Raw genomic sequence first — 21580 nt, 5'->3', positions numbered from 1 at the left:
TGTGTGTGTGTGTGTGTGTGTGTGTGTGCGCTAAGGACATCTGAGTCAAACAGGTAATTATTTCCAATTACTATTTTTAAAATTGATTGCATTTGTTTATGTAAGTTTTTTTAATATAGAAAGGGCTATGCATATGCTATAGCATATGTATGAGCTCAGAGGCCAGTTTATAAGTGGGGTCCCACCCTTCTACCATGTGGGCCTCAGGGATCAGACTTGGATCACCAGACTTAGCAGCTCCCTTACCTGCTGAGCCATCTTTCTGGCCCTTAAATTACAATTTTGATGTATTCATATTCTTGCTTTTCTGTAGGTATAATAAACATACTAAGACTAACCAAAATCTCTCTGCCTTTTTAATGTGGCTTATCTCTACTCCTCAATCAATCCTCCTTTCTTTTTCTTTTTATTTATTATTTTAACTAGAGAGGTTTCAAAAGTACAAATTAGCAACAATGGACACCGTGTATGTGATTTTTATTCACTCTGTCTCTGCAGCCGTCCATCCAGTGAGTTGCATCCATAGACATAGACATAGATCCACACCCATATACCACGTACAAGTACATATAATATGCAATCCACATATATTTTTTTCTTTCTAACAAGTATTCACAAATACATCTTGAAAGACAAGGTATTTTAAAGTTAACAAGCTCTCATGAAAAGTGTCAGTCTGCAACTGAGTACAGAGTGCTTCCCAAATGCAAGTCTCTTTGAAAATTCTCCCCAATTAAAAAAAAAAAAGTGAGATAAAAGACAGGATCCAGGATATTTTTTTAAGTCCCTATGGAGCATCATGGAGAACGAGAGGAAGGGTCACAGAAAGGCAGTGGAAAGATCTGGTCACCTGGCTGGGCTGTTAAGACTATGTCTGTCCACCATGGAAGGAAAACAGTCTACACTGGAGGGCTGACCAGGCAAGCAAGCAGGATGACCTGGCTTAACTGTTTTGTTGGCTTTGGGTATTCTCACTGGCTGTTCAGTATTCTCAACCACATGTGTGTTAGTGCCCAGTAAGGAAAGCTTTAATGGCTGTTCCAATGTCTTTTGTCATCTGTTGTCCCTGGGGTTCTGACTTTGTATGAGACCACATGGTTCCTCCGCTTCATGTTACTACACTGCGTCTCGCTAACCATTGAGCAACCTCATTATCTCAGCACCATCTGTTCTGCCCTTGAAGGATCACAACCAGGTCAAGGTGGCTTCTGTCACAGGACAACAAGCCCAACATGCTCCAGTTTTATTGGATACAGCCTTTTCCTCATAAGCCATGGCTTGTCCTTAACATAGCTGCAGACAGCAAATCTTTTAATAGACTTGTAGTTACTGTAGAGAAGAGGGCATCCTTCCCAGCTGCCCCAGAGCATCACCCCACCTCTTCTAAGCAAGGCCTGGAAGAGATTCTTACTAGACTTCCCATTACTGCTGAGCCAATGACCTCAGTCCCTGCCTCCACTTCTCTGCATCTGACCAAAGATCTCAGTGGCTCATTCCCTTAGATATTCCCTCACATCCCAGGCTGCCACTGGAGGATGTCAATGTACATGTCATCAGTCAGTTATGCCGCCTGGACCATTTTCATCTTTGATACAGTTGCCCCATAGCAAAGTGTCTTCATGGCCTTCCTCATTAAGTGAAAATCTATGTCTGCTAACTTCAAGATCTCTTCTTGCTCAAAAAGTCTATGAAAACACTGTCTTGGATGTTTCCTAATGATCCCAATGATTACAATAACCTTTGAAACTAATAAAATATCAATTGTGCTTCTGCTGAGCTCCTATGTAGTCGTGTTGCTGATCTCAATGTTCAGGCTGATAAATTAGCCTAAACCGCAGCCCCTTGCCAATAGCCCCTGTGGAGCTTGTCTCCATCAATGCTACACTTTCTAAGCTCTGGGCTCTTCAATGTCCCCAGAATTTCCATTATGTGACTTGAGTGAAGTTGCTGCAGATTAAGTGTCACCATTAAGTTCAGTCCCTGGACATTTAGTGTTGAGGTCCTACAAGGAGATGCCCTTCTCTTAGGCCAGCACAAGAGTATTGGGTCTAAGTGACAGACACTCTACATCTGCTCCCTAATTCATTCTGGAGGTAGTTTCAACGCATCCTCAAATTTGATTTTAGGCCTTGGGTTCTGCAATAATTAAATCATTCTCTGAAAGCTGCCTTACCTGTTTCAAAATCAATCAAGGGCAGAGAAATCAGAGTCTAACAAAGATGAGTAAGAGGCAGTCATTGCCTCTTTCAATGCATCACTGGTTTTAGTACTGAATACAATATGCTTTTCAAAAAATACTGTTTGAAAAGTATACAGGATTGTAAAAATTCAAATGAGAACATATCTTTTCTCAACTGTTATAAAAAAATAGAATAAAAAAATAAACATCTCCAGAGGAATCTCTCCTTGTGAAAGTTTACTCTAATAGAAATGTCTTCAAAATATGAAAAGAAAGTCACCTCCCAATATTGTTTAAAACCGAAGCCTAAACAGTGAGAAGTGTTAAAATCTCCATGAAATTCCCGACGTCCTCGCTGTCATCTCATTACCAGTCTTCAGTGACCTTATTCTGTACTTCAAAACCTGATGATTAAGAAGCTCAAAGACATCCTCAGATAACACTCTACAGCTTCTAGAAGAATTAGGAGCACTGAGGGTAGAAAATATTCTTGATGTCAAATGTTTCAGGCCAGTAAAACTTAGACGACTACTCTGCTTTGTGCTCCTTTGAAGTGAGTGTTGGTGGGTCATATTCTCCTCCAGTTCGTGGATTTTTTACATGCAGCACTCCTACTTGGGACTGAGTTGGGTCTCACAGTGTAACTGAGAGGGCAGCCCTCTGAGTTGATAATAAGTGCCTGCAAAGTGTCAGATGTGCTGCCTGAATACAGTCTTAAGAGTCAGAATAAAAGCAGGTCAAAAAAAAAAAAAAAGCCTCTGTCTTCTGTTAAAGCAATCAGGAAAATTTAAGGAAGGTGAATGTTTTGCTGATTTACATAGGGACCAGGTAAAAGAGTGTAATGATAGTTTCTTCGTACAACACAATGATGCTCTCAGGTTCTATCTTATAACAGAGATCTGTGTGGAGGATGAACTTCCTCAATGAAAGGTGCATGCATTTTGCTTATTCAGGAACTCATTCGTGGACTAATAAGCAAACCACAATACGCTCTGATCTGGGCCTTTCCTTCATGTCTTTTTCTCATAAAATTTTGAGCCTATTATTTTTGTGGAATTTTCCCCTTAAAAACTAAGTCTTAACCAGATGAGATGGTCCAGGATACATGGCAAGATTCTGAAAAAAGGGAAGAAGCACTGTGGCAATTGTATTCTGTGACCAAAAAAATACACATATTTATATATTCTGTAGTCATGAAAATGAAAGGGTATGGTATATCTAAGAGATAGTTTTATAGGAACAAGTGTTACTTAAGAATGTAAAGTGCAAAAATAAAAGTAATCTGGAGAAGATGGAGAGAAAACATCGTTTTGTCTTTTATGAGATTTGTGCAGTGTTATGATAACGAAGAATGCTTTTCAATGCAGAGAGGTTTTGATGCATACTGAGGTGCACCTTCCCCATTGTACTTGTCCTCTCTCTCTCTCTCTCTCTCTCTCTCTCTCTCTCTCTCTCTCTCTCCCTTTCTCCCTCCTGCTAGTGCTCTGTATCATTTTTTAAATGATGCTATCATTTAGAAGCACCTTAATCCTCTTGATCATTAACAACACATAATGTGAAAGCTTCCCTGGGAGGTGAAAGGAGTCAAAAGAACTCTTTTAAGGTTTTTCAACTCACTCACTGCAGAGAGGAAGGCAGTAAGGACTCAGAGGACCACCCACACACGCAAACAGGAAGTAAGACCAAGTCCCACACTGTATGGACCAAGTGGATTAACAGCATGCCTAGGCTCCATCAGACACCATGCAGGTCTGATGCTCAGCCTCAGTAATACGGGATCCTCACTCATGGCGTTCCGATTGGATTCCCTTTGAACATACGCCCTTTCAAGTGAAATTAATCAATCTCTTTATCACCCTTGCTGCATCTGGAGCCATAATCATTACCCAACTGCTGAGAAAGAAATGAAACCACTAATCGCACGGGGAGTGGAGCTCAGTGTTCAAAGCGGGAAAGTTTTTATTAAGTTCTAATTTGAAAAGTGATTTTTCATGACTGGCCATACAGGACATGCTATGATCAGGAAGCAATATTCCTATTGCTGCCTGCTAAGTCCTTTGGTTATTACCAACATGTGATTGACTGCAAACCTTCTACAGCATTTAAATTATCCACCGACTACATCTCAAGACCAGCATGCAATATCAACATGTAAGAGTCATTTAATTCTCTGAATTCAACATAAATGCTGATAAAGCTCAAACACACAAATGCCTTGTCATTTATAACCATCCAATATTCTGACCAGCAGTCTTGGTATAAGTCCCACTTATAACAGGATAAACTAACTCCGATGTGCATACTTGTAATCTTTGAATACTACCAAACTTTAAATGATCCAGGAGGGAACCATAGCTCTCCTTCACTCTAAACTAGAGCACAGAATCTATGTGTACTACCTGAAATATACTGTCCAGTTGGCTTACCTGATAAGATTGAGCATGCTTTACCAGAAGATAACTTGCTGAGTAAAAATAGCTTTCCAATAGCATTTAAGGAAGCAGCAAGTATTTATCATGCATGGTACATTTGAATGAAAAGCAGGAGTTTCTTAAACCATCTGCTAATACCCAAAGCAAGTGAGCTCTAAAACAAAAACAAGAAATTTAACTCTCCAGGAATTAGAATGTTAGAACACTAGATATAGCCTATAAGGTTGATCTTTAAATAAAGTTTTATGGAAATGAAAGTTGTATAGGTCTTCCTCATTTGACTCAGACACTCAAAATAATACACGAAAGAAAAGGACACTAGATAGGTCCTGGTATTTTACATAGTTTGTTTTCCATTTAACTAAGAATGTTTTGCTTAACATAGTATATTGTCACTGTATGAGGTGTTTGATATATTGATTTGTTTGCTGGAATAATGACTTATCTGTGATCATGGGAAAGGTCATTTTCCATTATAGTATTCTAGGTGACTTTAATACATCGTGAGCTTCTGCAAAGCAGCATGTTCTGAAAATAAGCTCACTTCTTTTTAACATTCAGAAAGTTGGGGAAAATCCATGCAGATTTCAAATGTAAATTTTAATGTAATTTAAATTTTTGTTTCAGACAAGGTCTTCCTACATAATGTAGACTGAACTCAAAGCGTTGGGTTCAAGAGTTATGTTTGTCTGTCTCCTGAGCATCTGGGAACTCGTGTCTAAGTCACCAGAGATCATCAATTTTGAATAGGAGAGAATCCTAATCATTGAATGACAACTGAATGATGAGTCACTACAAAATATAAGTCTGTACTACTTCTTAACTCAACATATCTGTTTACGCTAAGATTGAAAAATCTGAGAAAGGAATCTAGACAGTCAATTCTATCCAAAGAAAACCATTTACAGATAAAAATGAATTATCGAAGTGCACAAATCTTGAATACCTAAAGTGATAGACCATTGATGAGGTCTATCACCAATGGTCTATCATAGAGCAGTTGTTCTATGTTCACAAATATTAAGGATTTGATTCATTCTAAATTGATTTAAAGTTTTACCATATGCATCAAAATTCTGGTAGACTTGGCTCTAGGAATTGTCAAAATCAATGGAGCTGAAAACAGCAAAATATCTTTGAAGAAAAAAAAGTTGGTAAAATGTCGCTTTCTAACTTAGAATGACAATTATCAAGACAGTGTAATACAGTAAGAGAGAGATGATGATCATAGATAGATGAATAGAAGGACAGATACATAAGTACATAGATATATAGACAAATAGACAGATAGTTATTCATAGGACAGATTGACAGTCAAGAAAAAATTCTTCTTAAGATCAATTGATTGTGTGGTTATATTTTTAATTACTCTGAAAGCAGACCAAGGAATGGTTTTCATTAAGGCATTTTTACACATACGCAACACCATACATTTCTTCATGGCTGATGTCAAAGCTACTCAAAGAGACCAGCATAGCTTTATTCTAACAAATTATGCAAGGGCAATGAGTATTCATAAGCAAAATGTAAACTTCATAGCCTCTTTATATTGAAACTTTATATATAAAGTAGCTCAAAGATCTCTAAGCAGTAACTGTGTAAAAAACAAATTAGATTAAAAATATAAGATAAAATTCATTGAGACTATAAGTAAGGCTAAGATTACTTAGATGCAGTAGACATAGATGCTAAAATACAATCCATAAGAACTCATGTATGTAAAACTCCACAAAAACTTCACACTTCAAAAGACATCATCAATAGCTTAACTAGCAATCCACATGACGTACAAAGTATCTGTAAATATAATCATATCCAACAAAGGACTAAAATTCAGAAGATACTATTAACTATTGAAAGTTAATCAGACAAGCTACCTGACTTATAACTGCAAAACGATCTCCAGAGACATTTCACCAGAGAAAATACATTAATTCTAACCAATGCTTGCAAATGTGGTACTATCATCCACTAGTGAAATTCAAATCTAAGTCATAAGGGATAATATTTCACTCCCACTGAAGTGAACAGCAATGAAGAAAGGCGGTAAGAAACATTGAGAAGAACCACACCCCATGCAGGGGCTCTCATGCCATCCTGGAAGGAACGCAAATGACACTGCCATGTTAGAAATCAGTTTGCAGCTTTCAAAACCATAAGCCTAGAGTTGCTGTGCAACCCAACAGTCTTACTCCGACGAGAGACGAAAACATGAGTCCACCAAGTTTTGTGCCTGGCATTAATAGCAGAATTATCTATTGTAGCCAAGAATTTGAAACAGTCCAGATGTTCATTAACTAATGAACAGATTTAAAAGAAGTTCTTTATTCATATATCAAAGGATATTCAGCAATAAAGAGAAATGATGGATTAGGGGTGTATCTCAGTGGGTGCACTGCTTTTATAACATGTACAAAGCTCTGGATCTAATCCCAAGACTACATAAAACATGGAATGGTGGTGCACAGAGCCCAAACATGTCAGGGTCAGAAGTGCAATGCTACACTCTATTACATAAACAGGTAAGCCTGGTCTACATTAGATCCTGTCTCAAAATAAAACTGTAATAAAGTACTGGCATGTATTATAATATGATTATATATACATACATACATACATACATACATACATACATACATACATTATGATTAATCTCGAAAAACACTGTGGAAAGTGAAGGTAGCTAGTCGCGAAATGCCATATTCTAAGAGTCTGTTTATAAGAAACATCTGGAAAGGGAAGTTCTAGAGAAAGGTTACACATTATCTAGGGTTGTCTAGGGTTAGGGGTGAGAAAAGAGGTAAGTTTTAAAAGATGTAAACCAAAGACCTTTTGATAATGAAAATCCAATCGGGGAAATCTCAGCTCCATTACTAGTTAGACTCATTTCAGCCCTATCACTTACTGGATTTATTTCACCTGCATCACTGACTGGGTTCATTTTGTATCCATCACTACTGGGTTAATTCCATCTCCTTCACAAACTGGTCTCATTTTCACTCCATCATTAACTGATTTCATGTGCAGTTTCTTCAACTATAAAACCAGTTGAGGCTTTTCAGCTCTGTGTTCTGTGACTATAGAAAACAAACAAACAAACAAACAAAAACCAAAAGAAAAAAGAAAAGAAAAAGAAAGAAAGAAAACACCCCAACAAAAACAAACATAGGAAAAGAATGGGTTTGTTTGCTTTTGCTTGTTTTTATATTTTGTGGAGAAGGGAACTCAGGATGAGTCACATTTCATTCAAAGTCAAGATTATAGAGAAGCAAAGGCAACAATAGTGGCTGTCTGTCCTGTGCTTTGTCTGTCTACTGTCACAAATGGTTTAGGACCTCCAGTACAGAGAATGGTGCTATCATTGCCAGTGACCTAGGTCTTTCTATGGATTAGCAAACGAGACAACCCCTCATAGATATATATATATATATATATATGTCATCTTAATGTCTACAGTGCCGCCCACCGAGATTCTCTTCTCCATGATGCTGTAAACTGTCAAATAAAAACTAACCATCCTGGGGCTCTTGTCCTGTGTAGAACATGCTCAAGCTACTCTGAGTCCCATGTAGGGCAGCTGAAAGAGAGGATGCTATAAATACAATAATTTTTGAACTCTGTGTCAAATAAATAGATGCCAGGTGTGGCTCTTTAAGATTGAAGATAGGAAAGTCAGTCCTTTGGGGAAATCTAATCCCAAGCCCTGTTTTTTTTTTTTTTTTTTTTTTTTTTTTTTTTTCTCCACAGGTTGTAAAGTTAGTCTGAAGAAAGTCTGTGACCATGTTCATTATGGCTATTGCTTTTTGTAGAATCCCACCATCCCATGCCCCTTATTTTGAAACCAATCAAATAGAGCTCTATTAATAGAAATGCCAGGAGGAAGTATGAGAGGTCCAGTATTTTAAATAGTTCGAGTACATGAATAATGCCACTAGAAACATGCAAAAAGATGGCCATTCTGAAAATCTTATTACAGAACACAAGCTATAAAGCACAGGGAAGTAACATCTGTCTTTGTAGAGAAACCATACTCATTATTAGGTGCAGCCTATTTATCAAAACTACATTACGTTCTGCACACCAGAGTTAGAGGACACAGATGGTCTCTTGAGGTAACTCTCATTAGCAAGGAATAAAGTAGCACGATTCAAGCACTCAGTATGACATTAGTATGCAATATTAACTACAAGTGCAAAGGATCCTGTTCGTTATGGAGGGTGAGTTACTTTCCCAGAGTTTCCATTCATGTCTGCTTGCTAATGAGTAGATGCCAGAAGCTAAGACCTCCCATAGCACAGAGCAGGGAGCACTCGGTATGGTTTCCATAGCCTTAATCTGAGCCCTCTCTGCCCTACTGTGTAGTGTCACCTCCTTTATAATTCACAAAAGTCAGCATTTGGAAATGAAATAAAATTCTGTACGTATGCATCTAAGTAACTAAACCTCAAAACTGGAGCTTTAAAATGTTTTTTTCATTCAAAATCTCTCCTAACTTAGAGAGAACACTTAGAAAAAGAAAATTCTGAGCAGCTGCATTCAATTAAAAAGTTATTAACCCTGAGGAAAAATTCCACAAACAAAAATAATCCATTTTGCTCGATATGTATGGTATTACTTTTATGTAAACATATATTCATGAACGAAGTCCACCTTTATGTAGCTCTAATTTTAAAAACCAATTTTCATTGTATTATTTTTTGAGGGGAGCTGATTAGTGTATAGAGATAAGAATATCACAGTTACCTACATAACTCACAGTTTAGTTTCCACAGCAAATCTAACAGGGAAAAAGAAACAACAAAATGAGCTGGTTAACTCATTGTCATATTTTCCCAGGAAAATATGTTTTCAACATTACATATTTTTGAAATACAGTAGTGCCTAAAAGTAGCATTAAATGTCTACATTTATTTATCTTGATCTCAGGTATAACCAATAGCGCTAATGTGCAATGTTTAAAAGTCATCTATGGCTACAGTGTTTTTGGAACTCTATTGAGATGTTCAAATAACATCATGGATGGCATGAATGTAGATGAAGCCACTCACAATGGGGATGCCATCTAGATTGGTGGTGCTTTCTTTATAATACTGACATTCATAACCAGAAGGAGTGCAAAAGGCAATCTTTCTTTTATGTGTATGTGTGAATGAGTGAGTGTGTTCAGATGTATGTGGGCAGGGAGCACATATTACAGTTGAGCATATGTATGGGTGTGGGTGTGGGAGCTTCACATACCTCAATTGCCCTACATCTTATTATTTGAAGCAAAGTGTCTCTGTTGAACCCAAAGCATGCTCCTGGGGCTAGTATAGCTAGCCAACTTGTTCCAGGATGTCCTTTCTCTCTGAGTGCTGGAATCATAGGTTGGCTACCATGCCTACTCAGCATTTAAGAGATTGGGGGATCTGTATTCCAATCAAGTGCTTCACTTGCTAAGTCCTATTAAAAGATGAACATTCAATAAGCTTGCTTCAAGCAAGCACATTACTGCTGTATATATAGTCTTTAATCATGCCACAGACTTACTTTGATGTCTGACTTGTTTTGAATTTTGCCTCTTGTTTACTTCACAGAAGAGCCTCTATTTCTAAAATTGCCACTTCCAGGAGTCTTGCAGGAATTACTCCCCTGATAATATGACCACCAGGAAGGAACATTTTGTTTTATTAGTCACCACTCCAACAACTCAATATGGCATATGCACAGACTGTAACTGAATTGTTAATAAGTTGTGGAGTATCAGTGTTTGAATATGGACATGTGTATGCATGCATGCTGGTATGTGTGTGTGTGTGCGCGCACACACATACATACACACACATGCACATGTATGCCCACAGGAGAAGACCAGATGTCAACTTATGGTGTTGTTCCTCAGTAACCATGCATCCTTGTATTTTTAGACAGTCTCTCTCACTGGCCTGAAATTCACCAATTAAGCTTATCTGACAAGACAGCAAGACCCAGGGACACCACTATCTCTACCTCCTTAGGGCTAAGATGACATATGTAACCACACCTGGGTTGTCAAGCAGATCCTGGGACTATACTACCTCCCAACCCCAGGTTTGTTGTAGTTATTATTGTTTAGTTGGTTTTAGTTGGGCGAGGATTATTGGCCAGCTTATTTAACTACTGGAATATTTGTGGAATAAAAGCTCCAAGTGGATAACTGAATCAGTTACCATAAGATTAACCTATTTTAACTGCTTTGCATTCCAGACCATCAGCCCAATGAGGAACTTGAGATATGTATGCTTCTAAGCCCTTTTCCTGCTCCACTAATTTCCTGCTCCACTCAACACTAGTATAGTATAGTAAGGGAACTCACCATAGAAAAAGATGGACCCAGGAAGTGGCAAATAGGAGGCATGGGGAAGAAAGCTAGAGACCAAGTATCCACAGAAAAGAACTCTGACCCTCAAATGTGAATTTATATTTACAGAACCCACGAATGCTTGGGGATTAGAGGCGCTATAGAAGAATTATACATGTCTCAAAATGAACACCAATTACAAGTCTATAAATGGAATGAGTTGATCTCTTGACCCTCTCCTCTTTCCTTTGTCCAATCTCTGCAGAAAAAGAGCAAAATTCATCTCCTCGAGAGAGCATTCCTGAGCTAAGCCAACAAAATAGAAGATAAGGATTGGATGACCCCAGAAGGAGAAGGGGGGACTAAGGCTGAAGTCTTTCTAAGGGGCCTCTCCTCCTGCCCTTTCCTAGGAGTCCTGTGTAAGGAGGATTTGTTTCAGGAGACATCAAGTAGCCCTTTGACAAAGCCTGCTTAAAGGGCCACTCATTGTGTTGAGGAGAACCAGCTGGTGTCCCATTTCACTAACTAATGAGAACAAGAAGTTGTGGATAAAGATGGTTTAAATGCTTGTCTGAGGAGCTGTAAAGGCATCTCAGTGCTCAAGGATCTGAGTTTGGTCCCTAGAACCCAAGGGACGAAACAAACAACAGACAGACAAAAACAGTCACCTGTGGTAACATATGCTTGCCATCTCAGTGCTGAGGACAGAGACAGGAGGATCCCCAGAGCCCACTGACCCTTCTATTAATTATAAAAAATAATTGGCTAAGTGGACAATGGCTTAGGACAATCAGCTGAATTATCCTCTGGCCTTCAAGTGTGTGAAAACCAACATGTGCACCACACACACAGACACACACACACACACACACACACACACACACACTCACACATACATACACACTCACACACGCGCACACACACACACACACACACACACACACACACACACACAAACACACACCTCAGAATACCTTGCCATTTTTATCAAGAAATGGAGTGCAGGCTTCTTAGAGACATTTGTCAGTGATGGATCATAGTAAAGGTGAGAAAGCTTAACTTTGAGGCTTTATATTTCTTTATATTTCTCTGTGGAGATTTGCCTGGCAGCCTGCAGCGTTAATGTTATAATCCTCCCTTTCTAGAAGATTCTGTATGAAGAGATCACACAGGGAACAGAGATACTAAAGATCCCCAGCTGTCCTAAACACAGCTACCTGAGTCTTTACAGGCTAGGTGGTAGGCAATCCTTCCAGATAACCCAGGTCCTGGACATCTATCCAGAACACTAGCCAAACAGAACTTCAATGTGTGAACAAAATTAACACTATTGTTTTAAGCTGCTATCTTTGGGTGAATTTATATAGCAACAGAGAATTGGGACATGCTTATAATCTCTGTGTCACTTATATGAAACCCCTGGTGTGTCTCAAATAAACAGAGAAAGATGAAGTTCTTAAGACAAAATAAAAACATACTTGGCTGAGTAAACATACCTGCAGAGTTGCAGTCAGTAGGGACCACAAGCTGTGTGATCTTCATACAAGAGATAAATGAGAAGCCATGGTTTCCAAGACAGTTTATTTGGGAACATCTCTATTGCTATCCCTTAGATGTCACTTTCAATGACACAGTCCCGGGGTAAAAAGCTTTAATTATGACTGATTTTGGACTTGTAAGGACCCATCTCCAGTAACAATGCCAGCTCATCAGTTTAGAAGTCCTGGCCATGAACGTCAAGAACTGATCAAAACAGAGAACAACTGATTGTCTAAAGGTTTCATTTATGATACCGGGGAAAAAACTGAGTAAGTAGGCAAGCAAAGAGAAATAAGAGTTCCACATCTTAGAAGCATTCATCCAGGAAGAGCTAAAGAGTGAACAATGGAGTGCAGTGCAGTGTGGCTGGGAAGAGGGAATCTGCATAGAAGATAGCCACTGGCTGAACTAGCTTAGTGAACTACGCAGAGGGGTCCCCAGGAGGGCAGAGATGGGAGGGGGGAGGGAGAGAGAAAGAGATGAGGAAGAAAGTGGGAGGCAAGGAAGAAGGCAGACACAGAAACATAGAGGTAAATATTAGGTATATTTTTCTGGAAAGAATTGAGACAGACCAACTATATCTATGGACTACATTTGGGCATCGAGGTACTCAAAGCGCCCCCCCCCATGCTGAGAAATCCAGCTACACTTTAAGGCCATGCATCTCTAATTTGTCTCATTTTTTATTTTATTTTTGTTTTGTTTTGTTTGGTTTTTGAGACAAGTTTTTTTTTTTTTTTTTTTTTTTTTTTTCTGTGTAGCTTTGGAGCCTGTCCTGGAACTTTCTCTGTAGAGGAGTCTGGCCTCGACCTCACAGAAATCCACCTGCCTCTGCCTTCCCAGGCTTGTGTACTGTCTCCTTTTAAATATGAGTTAAACTCTTATTTAAACTCCTTCACAGAACATTATCAGAATCACACTGAAATGAAGTGAAAGCAAAATACACATGCATACGGACTCACATACACACACACACACACATCCCTCATTTCACTTAAGGTAGAAGAGAGCAAGTGCAACAATTAGTTATGTGTGATCCAGTTAGCTGAGCTACATCAAAACAGAAAAATCTCCTGTTGTCATGAATCTGCACTTCTATTTATAAAGAAATAGAATAATTTGTTTTGTTACATAATATAGATTTTTTTTCATCTCTTAAGAACATTATAAAATTAGTGCTTGAGGTCTTTAAGGACAAATAATTATAACTTTTAACTGTCAAATTCATGCTGTATATGCCAAGGCTGTCTGATATTATAGGAATACCACCACCAAGTGTCTGTTAAAATACATGCCCCTTGAATGATGCAATGTCCACAGAAGTGATTAGAATGATTTGAACTTAGTCTAATTCCCAGAGGAAATATTTTATGGATTTCTAACAGATATTAAAACAAAATCTCTCGTCTAAGAGCATTTTGTTTGCTCTAAGACTCTTGAAGTTTAGGATGTATGTGTGCAATATATATGTAATGTAATTTTCCTTATAATATTGTAGTGCTGAAAATATTATTTAAGCTATGGTTAACGGTGAACATAGATAAGATCCTTTATTCTTTTGCAATGCCATTGACATAATGTATTTTTATTCCAATTGAATAACCCTGTTTTATTTAGCTTGCTCAAAGAATGGAGGTCATCATCCTCACATTTATCATTTAAGTGCTGCTGAAATTAAAACTTTCTGAAAGTCTAACATAAAGACAAATGTATAACTAAAATCAGTAAAATCATTTCTTAATAAAATACGTGTAAATGTCAATCTTTATTTTGTATGATTAAAGAAGTAAAGTACATAAAACTTTAAAACACAGAAACATAGATGAAATTGTTATACGATAATGATGGAAATGGGAGCTCAGTGGTTAAGAGTACACAACACCCCAGTTTGGTTCCTAACACTCAGGTCAAGTGGCTTATAGCCAACTATGACTCCAGAACTAGTCTATACCATCACACAAACATAAACACATTGTTCAAAAAAAAAGAGACAGAGAAAGATACAACCGTGGCTAACACTGAGTAGCCAGTTTTCAATATATATTTCAATATTTCATTTTACTTTTCAAAATTATCACACAAAATGTTGATGTCCTCATTTTAAGATCAATAATGGAGGCTTAGAGTAGTGAAATAACTCCCCTGTGAGATGCTCAGGATTGGGGGGTGCCTCCCTGCAGAAAGAGCACATTGTTCTTCCTATTATGCTAGTATGATTTATTTTACACTACCAAAGGGCTCATTACATGTTGATAAAAGCTAACAATTTTTAAACATGATCATGAAGAAATAACTACAGAACTTGGGTTCTTTTTTTTTCTTTCAAATTTTATTATCAAGAACCAAATTTGTTTTCCTGTCTTTTTATAAGCTCACTTGTAAAATGTGATTTTTGGCTAATGAAAATGTTCTGGAACAAGGTATCCATGAAGGCTCCGGTTCTCTGCAAGTGTGCTAAATCTCACTGAATTTTACACCTTTAAAGCTGTTAAAATGGTAAAGTTTATGTTACGTGCATTTTAGCACCGTGATTTTTTAATGTCATTTGGCTCCCGAAGGATGTAATCAAAATGTTATTCTCTACATATTCGGGATCACAAATTCTGAGTGCATATCTGCATTTCTAAAGCTACGCTTAATTCCAACCTCTTTGCTGGTGCATATCCACCAACTCTCTCCTGTGCTCAGATTGTGCATATCCAACTTTGCTGTCGATGCCAGGATATGAGTTTCATACAAGGTCAAAGCATGAATGTGGCAGATGCTAAGCATCTCAGAGGACACTCTACAGCACAAAAGAAATGACTTAATTTTCCTCTTAACGTTTTATTTATTTATTTATTTTTTGTGTGTGTGTGTGTGTGTGTGTGTGTGTGTGTGTGTTAGGGAGAGAGACAGAGGTACCACAACTCACACGTGGAGAAGAGAGGACAATTAACATGGGCTGGTTATTTAGTTGTTTCCTTCCTTCTGTCATGTGGGTCCTTTAGTTTGAACTCAAGTCATCAGGCTTAGTGGCGAGCACTAAGGTGGCAAAGTTTCTTTGAGTCATCTCACCCATAGAACTTACTCTCTTCACTCTGTTCCTGTTTCTCCTTTCTGCCTGTGGTGGTGTTAGTGAGACCAGCCCCCATAGGCTCATACATTTCAATGCTTGGCCTCCAGTTGGTGGAAGTATTTGGAGAAGATGTGTCACTGACGGTGGGCTTTGGGGTTTCAAAAGATCATGTCATTATCATTTGGTGCTCTTTCTCTGTGCCTTACATCTCTGGACCAATGTAAGTTCTCAGCTACTATTACTGCCTGCCTGCCTGCCTCCCTCCCTCGCTGGGCCTGCCTGCCTGCCTGCCTGCCTGCCTATTGCCATTCTTCCCCACCATGAGAGTCATGTAGTCTAACCCTCTGGAACCATGAACCCCAATTAAATGATCAGGTTGTTTTGCCATGGCAACAGAAAACTAAGACACCACTCCGGTGGTGTTACCTTAAGCCAGGCTTTTCAACCCAGTTCCCAAAGATAGTTTGAAGACCTGATATTTTGTTCAGGGGTGGGTGCTACCTTGATCACTTTAGAATGTTTTGCTGTATCCCTGGATGTAGGCATCGATGAAATCCTACTTGGTGATTAAACAAATCTGTCTGTTCTTAAATATATCTGCCCCTGGACACCTGTAGTGAGGTAGTCCTTCTGTAGCACTGACCACGCCCATTGGGGGGTGGAGCGATGGGCGGAGAGGACCTGAGGAAGGAGGTCGGAGGGGGCCAGGAAGGCGCTCTCTTGCTGGCGTGACTCGGACAGGAGAGGATCGGGTTGAATTTCCTGGTGTTCATCTGTCTAGGTTGTAAGTTATTTCTCCCTGAATAAACATCTATTCGGCCTATTTGTTTATCCTGATCCTTATTTACCGCAATAGACACCTCTGCCCTCAATGTGTCGTATGTACTTAAGTCTGCTCTTACCTGTATCTTTAGTTCAACCTCTCCATACCAGCCTCAGTTCTATGACCTTGGTCCAAGCTGCTGGACTCACACTTTGTAATTAGCACCACCTAACCAGTCTCTCTGTCTTGCCTTTTTCTATATCTTCCCACAGTGATTTCATTCAAATCTTACCGGAGAGAATTTCAGCTCATGGCATGCTTCTATGAACTTCAACATCTTTCTGTCTGATCCAGAGTCTCAGCTGTGACAGATGGGGCCGAGGCTGACATGGACCTGCTGCATTCACATCATGCATTCCTGTCACACACACCCTCACACACACACACACAGACCCCAGTGTTGTCTGCTCCAACATGTTGGTCTCCTCCCTGGACCTACCTGGTTTTGATTTGTTTGTTTGAGTTTGGATGTCTCCTTTGCTGGCCAGAGCTACACAGACTCACTGTGTAGATCAATCTGACCTTGAACTCACAGAGATCCACCTGTCTTTGTCTCCTGAGTGCTAGGATTAACAGTGAACACTATCATATCCAGCTCCTTCCTAGGGCTTAAACAGCAGCATCCTGTGTTCGTGCTTCGGTAACCCACGCTTGCCATCCATGCCTGCTTTCTCTCATACCCATGGCTGTTGCCTTCACTATCCCTGGGTCTTTTACACAGGACTGCTTCCTCCATCAAGTGGTCCAGAAACAGGCTACTCAGACTCCCGGTCTCTCCCCCACCACGCTGCCATGCTCTGCTTCTTGCCACTTCTGCAGTCCAAATACCACATATTTTCTAACTGCTGCTTCTAAGAACTGAGAATCTGGTTCATTCTCATTTTTGTATGTATGTTGCACCCTGGCAACAATGCCCAGAATAAAGGACTCAGCAAATATTAATGAAATGAACACACTCCTCAAAACCACAACCAAGAATGTATGAAGTAAATACTTCTTATGGCTTCAGAGACTTTGGTCCCCACCTCCACCCCCCCCACACACTAACAAAGCAGGTGCTTACAAATAGCTACAGATGTAAGTAAAAATGATAAGCAAGTTCAATTTGTATCTGACTCTCCTGATGGAGGGTCCTCCTTTCTCAGGCGTGGGTAATGGACTGTCTGACCCTGAATACAGATGGGATGTCCTTATGGTGAAGCCAGGTGCTGGGAAGTGTTGGCATATTGGCCACTCGACAACTTGCAGCTTAAACATGCTCCCTTAGTGCAGTGATCCTTAACAACATAGCATAACCTTCCCTATCATCATTTGAGTGTTTCCAAAGCCAAAACTTACTCAGACCTGCCTCTCACTTAGAGGAAGTTAACTGACATTTAACCTTTTGATTAGGGAGAAAAGCAGTGAAGATTAGCAGGGACTTTAAGTGGATAGCATACAGTATAAACCAGAAAGATGATTTCCAGGTTTCTAGTGTAAATATATATTTACCCGTGTCTCCAGAAAAATTTGTTCAGATTCCAGGTTACATCGGACCTGTATTCATCTGTGTTTATAGATCTGATAACATACCATAAAAATGTAAATAATTTCATATGAAATCTAATAAATGTATGTGCATGTGTGTGTGCATATGTGTGTGTGTGCATATGTGTGTGTGAGAGCATGCCTGTGTGAGTGCGCATGTGTGTGCATATGTGTGTGAGAGCGTGCCTGTGTGAGTGTGTGTGCACGTACGTGCATGTGTGTGCATGTGTGTGTGTGTGTGTGTGTGTGTGTGTGTGTGTACACGCATGCACTCGTGGGCTCCTGCCTGCAAGCACATGGGCATATCAGAAACAAAAAGAAACAAAAGTGTTAAAGGAAACTTTAAAGTCTTTTACCCCAAATTGTTCCACAGAATGTGATAACTTCTCAAAATAACTTATTGCTTATCTTTAAAATAATACTTTATCCACATCAGCATTATGTACAATAGCAAAAAATAGAAACCACTGAGATGTCAAGCAATTAAACAAGAACACAAAAGAATACTACACAACTTTTAAGAGATGAGTCTAGCATGTGAAACCTAATATGTAATATCCATCAAGAACTCATGATATGATGACAGCTACCTTCAAAAACTGTAAAGATTCGGTTTACACAAGCAAGGACTTTTTTTTAAGGTACAAAAGAGATGGGTGTGGGTTATATGGTCTAGAGATTTGCTTTTGATTTTTCACTGTTGACGATTTTCTGCTTTTCAAGTCAATGGTCATGTACTAATACTTTACTTTAGAATAGTGGTTCTCAATCTGTGGGTCTCAACATCTTTCGGGGTTGAACAACCCTTTCACCTAAGATCATCACAAAACACAGAGATTTATGTTACAATTCATAACAGTAGCAAACTTACAATTATAAAGTAGCAATGAAAATAATTTTACGATTGAGGATCAGCATAACACAAGGAACTGTACTAAAGAATCACAGCATCATGAAGGTTGAGAACACTGGCTTAGAAAGAGAGGAGGAGTAGTCACTGCAGAAAAAAAATAGCATATTCACTTGGGTGTTTATTTTGAACAATGCCTATGTCTTCTGGAAAGATTTCCCTCTCTAGAAATTCAATTGCTTACTTTTAGAAAACACACACATAAATTTTCTTCTAAATAAGCTCATTTTCCTAACACGTCTCATTAATGCTGCAGATTTGCTACTTTCCATTTTAATTGCATTTCTCAGAGAACATCAGACAGGAAGGTAGCTACATAGAGTTTGAACTGATGAGATGGCTCATTTTTGGAAGTGCTTGCCAAGGTCAAGAGTTTGATTCCCCAGAAGACAGAAAGACCAGGCACAGCAGCACACATTTGCGATCCCAATATTGCTGAGGCAGAAATAGGAAGATTCCTGGAGTGTGCTAGTACTCACCCTGCCCTAACCAATGTGTCCTAGCACAATAACAAATTAAGCTGATCTCTGGCCATCACACACATACCCGCTGCATACACAAAAATCATTTGACTTCTGTGATTAAACAGTATAGTCCCCTTTACATAAATGCAATATTGAATTAAAAACTATCTCCAAAGCTTGGCAATGCTACCATGTGGGGGAAAAAAAAAACACAAGTCAATACTGTAGCGTTGGAGCTCACAATTAAATTAATTTATAGAGGTTTTAATGCAATTAAGTTTTCTCCAGACTGTATCTCTAATGGAACTGGGATTTTTTTTTTACTTAATATACTTTGAAACATAATTCACTTTCATTTTTGCAAAGTCATTTAAATATTATGAATATCACTTTTATACATATTTCCATGGTGACAATAAGTTCGCAGTCTATTTAATTTACAGATGATGGGACCAAAATGAAAACTCTGTGAGGATCATAGATCTTCTCCACCACCACATTCCCCTTCCAGGATATTAAGTGTATAAGTTATCTATACTTGCAAGAATGGACTCTTGAAACAGTAATAAATGTTGTAAATGATGTGACTGCGAAACTTGAAGAAAATTAAAATCCATAACAAAGAAAGCATTAGAGATACAAAGAGCCATATGAGAGTAACAATACAATGTTTGGGGTTCATAATTTAAGCTATTAAGTTATTATAGTTGGAAAGGAAAATGAACAAATCTTTTACATAGGCAAATTAAGGATATAGTTAGAGAGTTTAAGTTATGTATAAGCTTGAAAGCCTGAAATCAATTCTTGCACATAAACGCATAAAAAACTGTAGACAAGATAGCTAAGGGTCTCTAAATACAGTAAGGAGACTCTGCAGTCACTACCCATAGCAAAGTTGTTTAGATAATTGTTTTTAAGATTTTTTAAAAGTGTGTGTGTGTGTGTGTGTGTGTGTGTGTGTGTGAGAGAGAGAGAGAGAGAGAGAGAGAGAGAGAGAGAGAGAGAGAGAGAGAGAGCATGTTGGAGCCTCTGGAGGTCAGAGAGGTGTTGGATGCCCTTGAGCTGGAGTTGCATTTGGTTATGAGCCACATGGAATAGGAGAGGGGACTCTTAACCGATACATCATCTCTCCAGGCTGTATTGGGTAATTCTTCATGCTCCCAAGCCCACATGTAAATGATCTGTATTAGAGGATATTTAACAATAAAGAGCTAACTAACTGGTTTGAACTTTGAAAGAAAGACATACAAAACTGGTCCAAAGCCTTTCAGTTGAGGCGATAGCTCCACTCAGATGTCATATTTCGCTTCTCAGTTGAGAAAAAGTTGGCAAAACAGAAGTAGACATAACTGTGGAAAGGATAACTGTAGTTGGTAGCAACGCAAAAATTCTAAAGGATAACAAGGGTCACTGCAGGAATGAAAATCTTATTTAAGGGGATGGGGAAATGGCTTAGCTGGTAACTGTGGTTGCTGCTTTTGCTGAGGACCTAAGTTTGGTCCCCACCACCAATGGGATCAGCACACAATCACCTGTAACTCAAGATCCAGGGATTATGGTACCTTCTTATAGCCTCTGCAGGCATGAACACACACACACACACACACACACACACACACACACACACATAGACACACACACACATAAATAACAAATACGTACATAAATAAATAAATATGAAAACAAATCTTTAATAAACTTAATGTGAACTATATAATAAAGAGTCTAATTTTGCTGTCTGGGCATTGCCCACTATCCCACAAATATGACAGGAATAATCTCCCAAATGACTGTGAGACAATTGAACAGCCAGGATAATCTTACCTGTTTTCCAGATGTACTGACTGTCCTTTCTGCCTTCCAGATGAGCTGTTTGGGACAGCAGGAGAGAAAACACCAGAAAGAGCTTCCTCATGCTCCTCGGAACCCAGTGAGTGACAGCCAGATCACTCCTTGGGAACATTCTTCAGGTTTCTGGGTGTCTTCACTTGCCTAATCCTGAAAGCAAGAGAAAGACAGGTGAGTGCCACTGTTTGGCCATCGTGACGTACTCTGACTGCAAGTGACTTTCCTGTGACCATGTGACAAATGCCCCATTACATCCTGTTTTGTTCTTGAAAGTAATCAAGCTTGGAGGCTCTCTCAAATATTTGCTTCCTTCTTTTCAGACAAATTCCTTGAGGGGCTAACAACTGAGAAAAGAAATTGGCATCCGCTACTAAGACCCAAAGAGAGTGAGGAGCAAGCATCCCTAATGGTGGTGAGTGAAATGACTCAGGATGAGGCCATTGCTGAGAGAAAACAGAGGGAAATACACAAGACAATATCT

The 21580-nt window shown here is 39.0% G+C and overlaps 1 protein-coding gene across 1 annotated transcript in view; it reads right to left on the bottom strand.

Moving 5' to 3' along the window:
* The window catches only part of LOC127236395 (thrombospondin type-1 domain-containing protein 7B-like), a 274945-nt gene that overhangs the window by 130170 nt on the left and 123195 nt on the right, over positions 1-21580 (bottom strand). The window contains exon 2 of the mRNA XM_051204013.1: positions 21076-21249. Within this exon, the coding sequence (XP_051059970.1) occupies positions 21076-21214 (139 nt within the window). The 5' untranslated portion in view covers positions 21215-21249. The remainder of the gene's footprint in view (positions 1-21075; positions 21250-21580) is intronic.

The sequence above is a fragment of the Phodopus roborovskii genome, unplaced genomic scaffold (genome assembly GCF_943737965.1).
Source record: "Phodopus roborovskii unplaced genomic scaffold, PHOROB, whole genome shotgun sequence".
NCBI lineage: Eukaryota > Metazoa > Chordata > Mammalia > Rodentia > Cricetidae > Phodopus > Phodopus roborovskii.
Note: the sequence above shows the minus strand (reverse complement) of the source record. Positions and strands in the feature narration are given on the sequence as shown.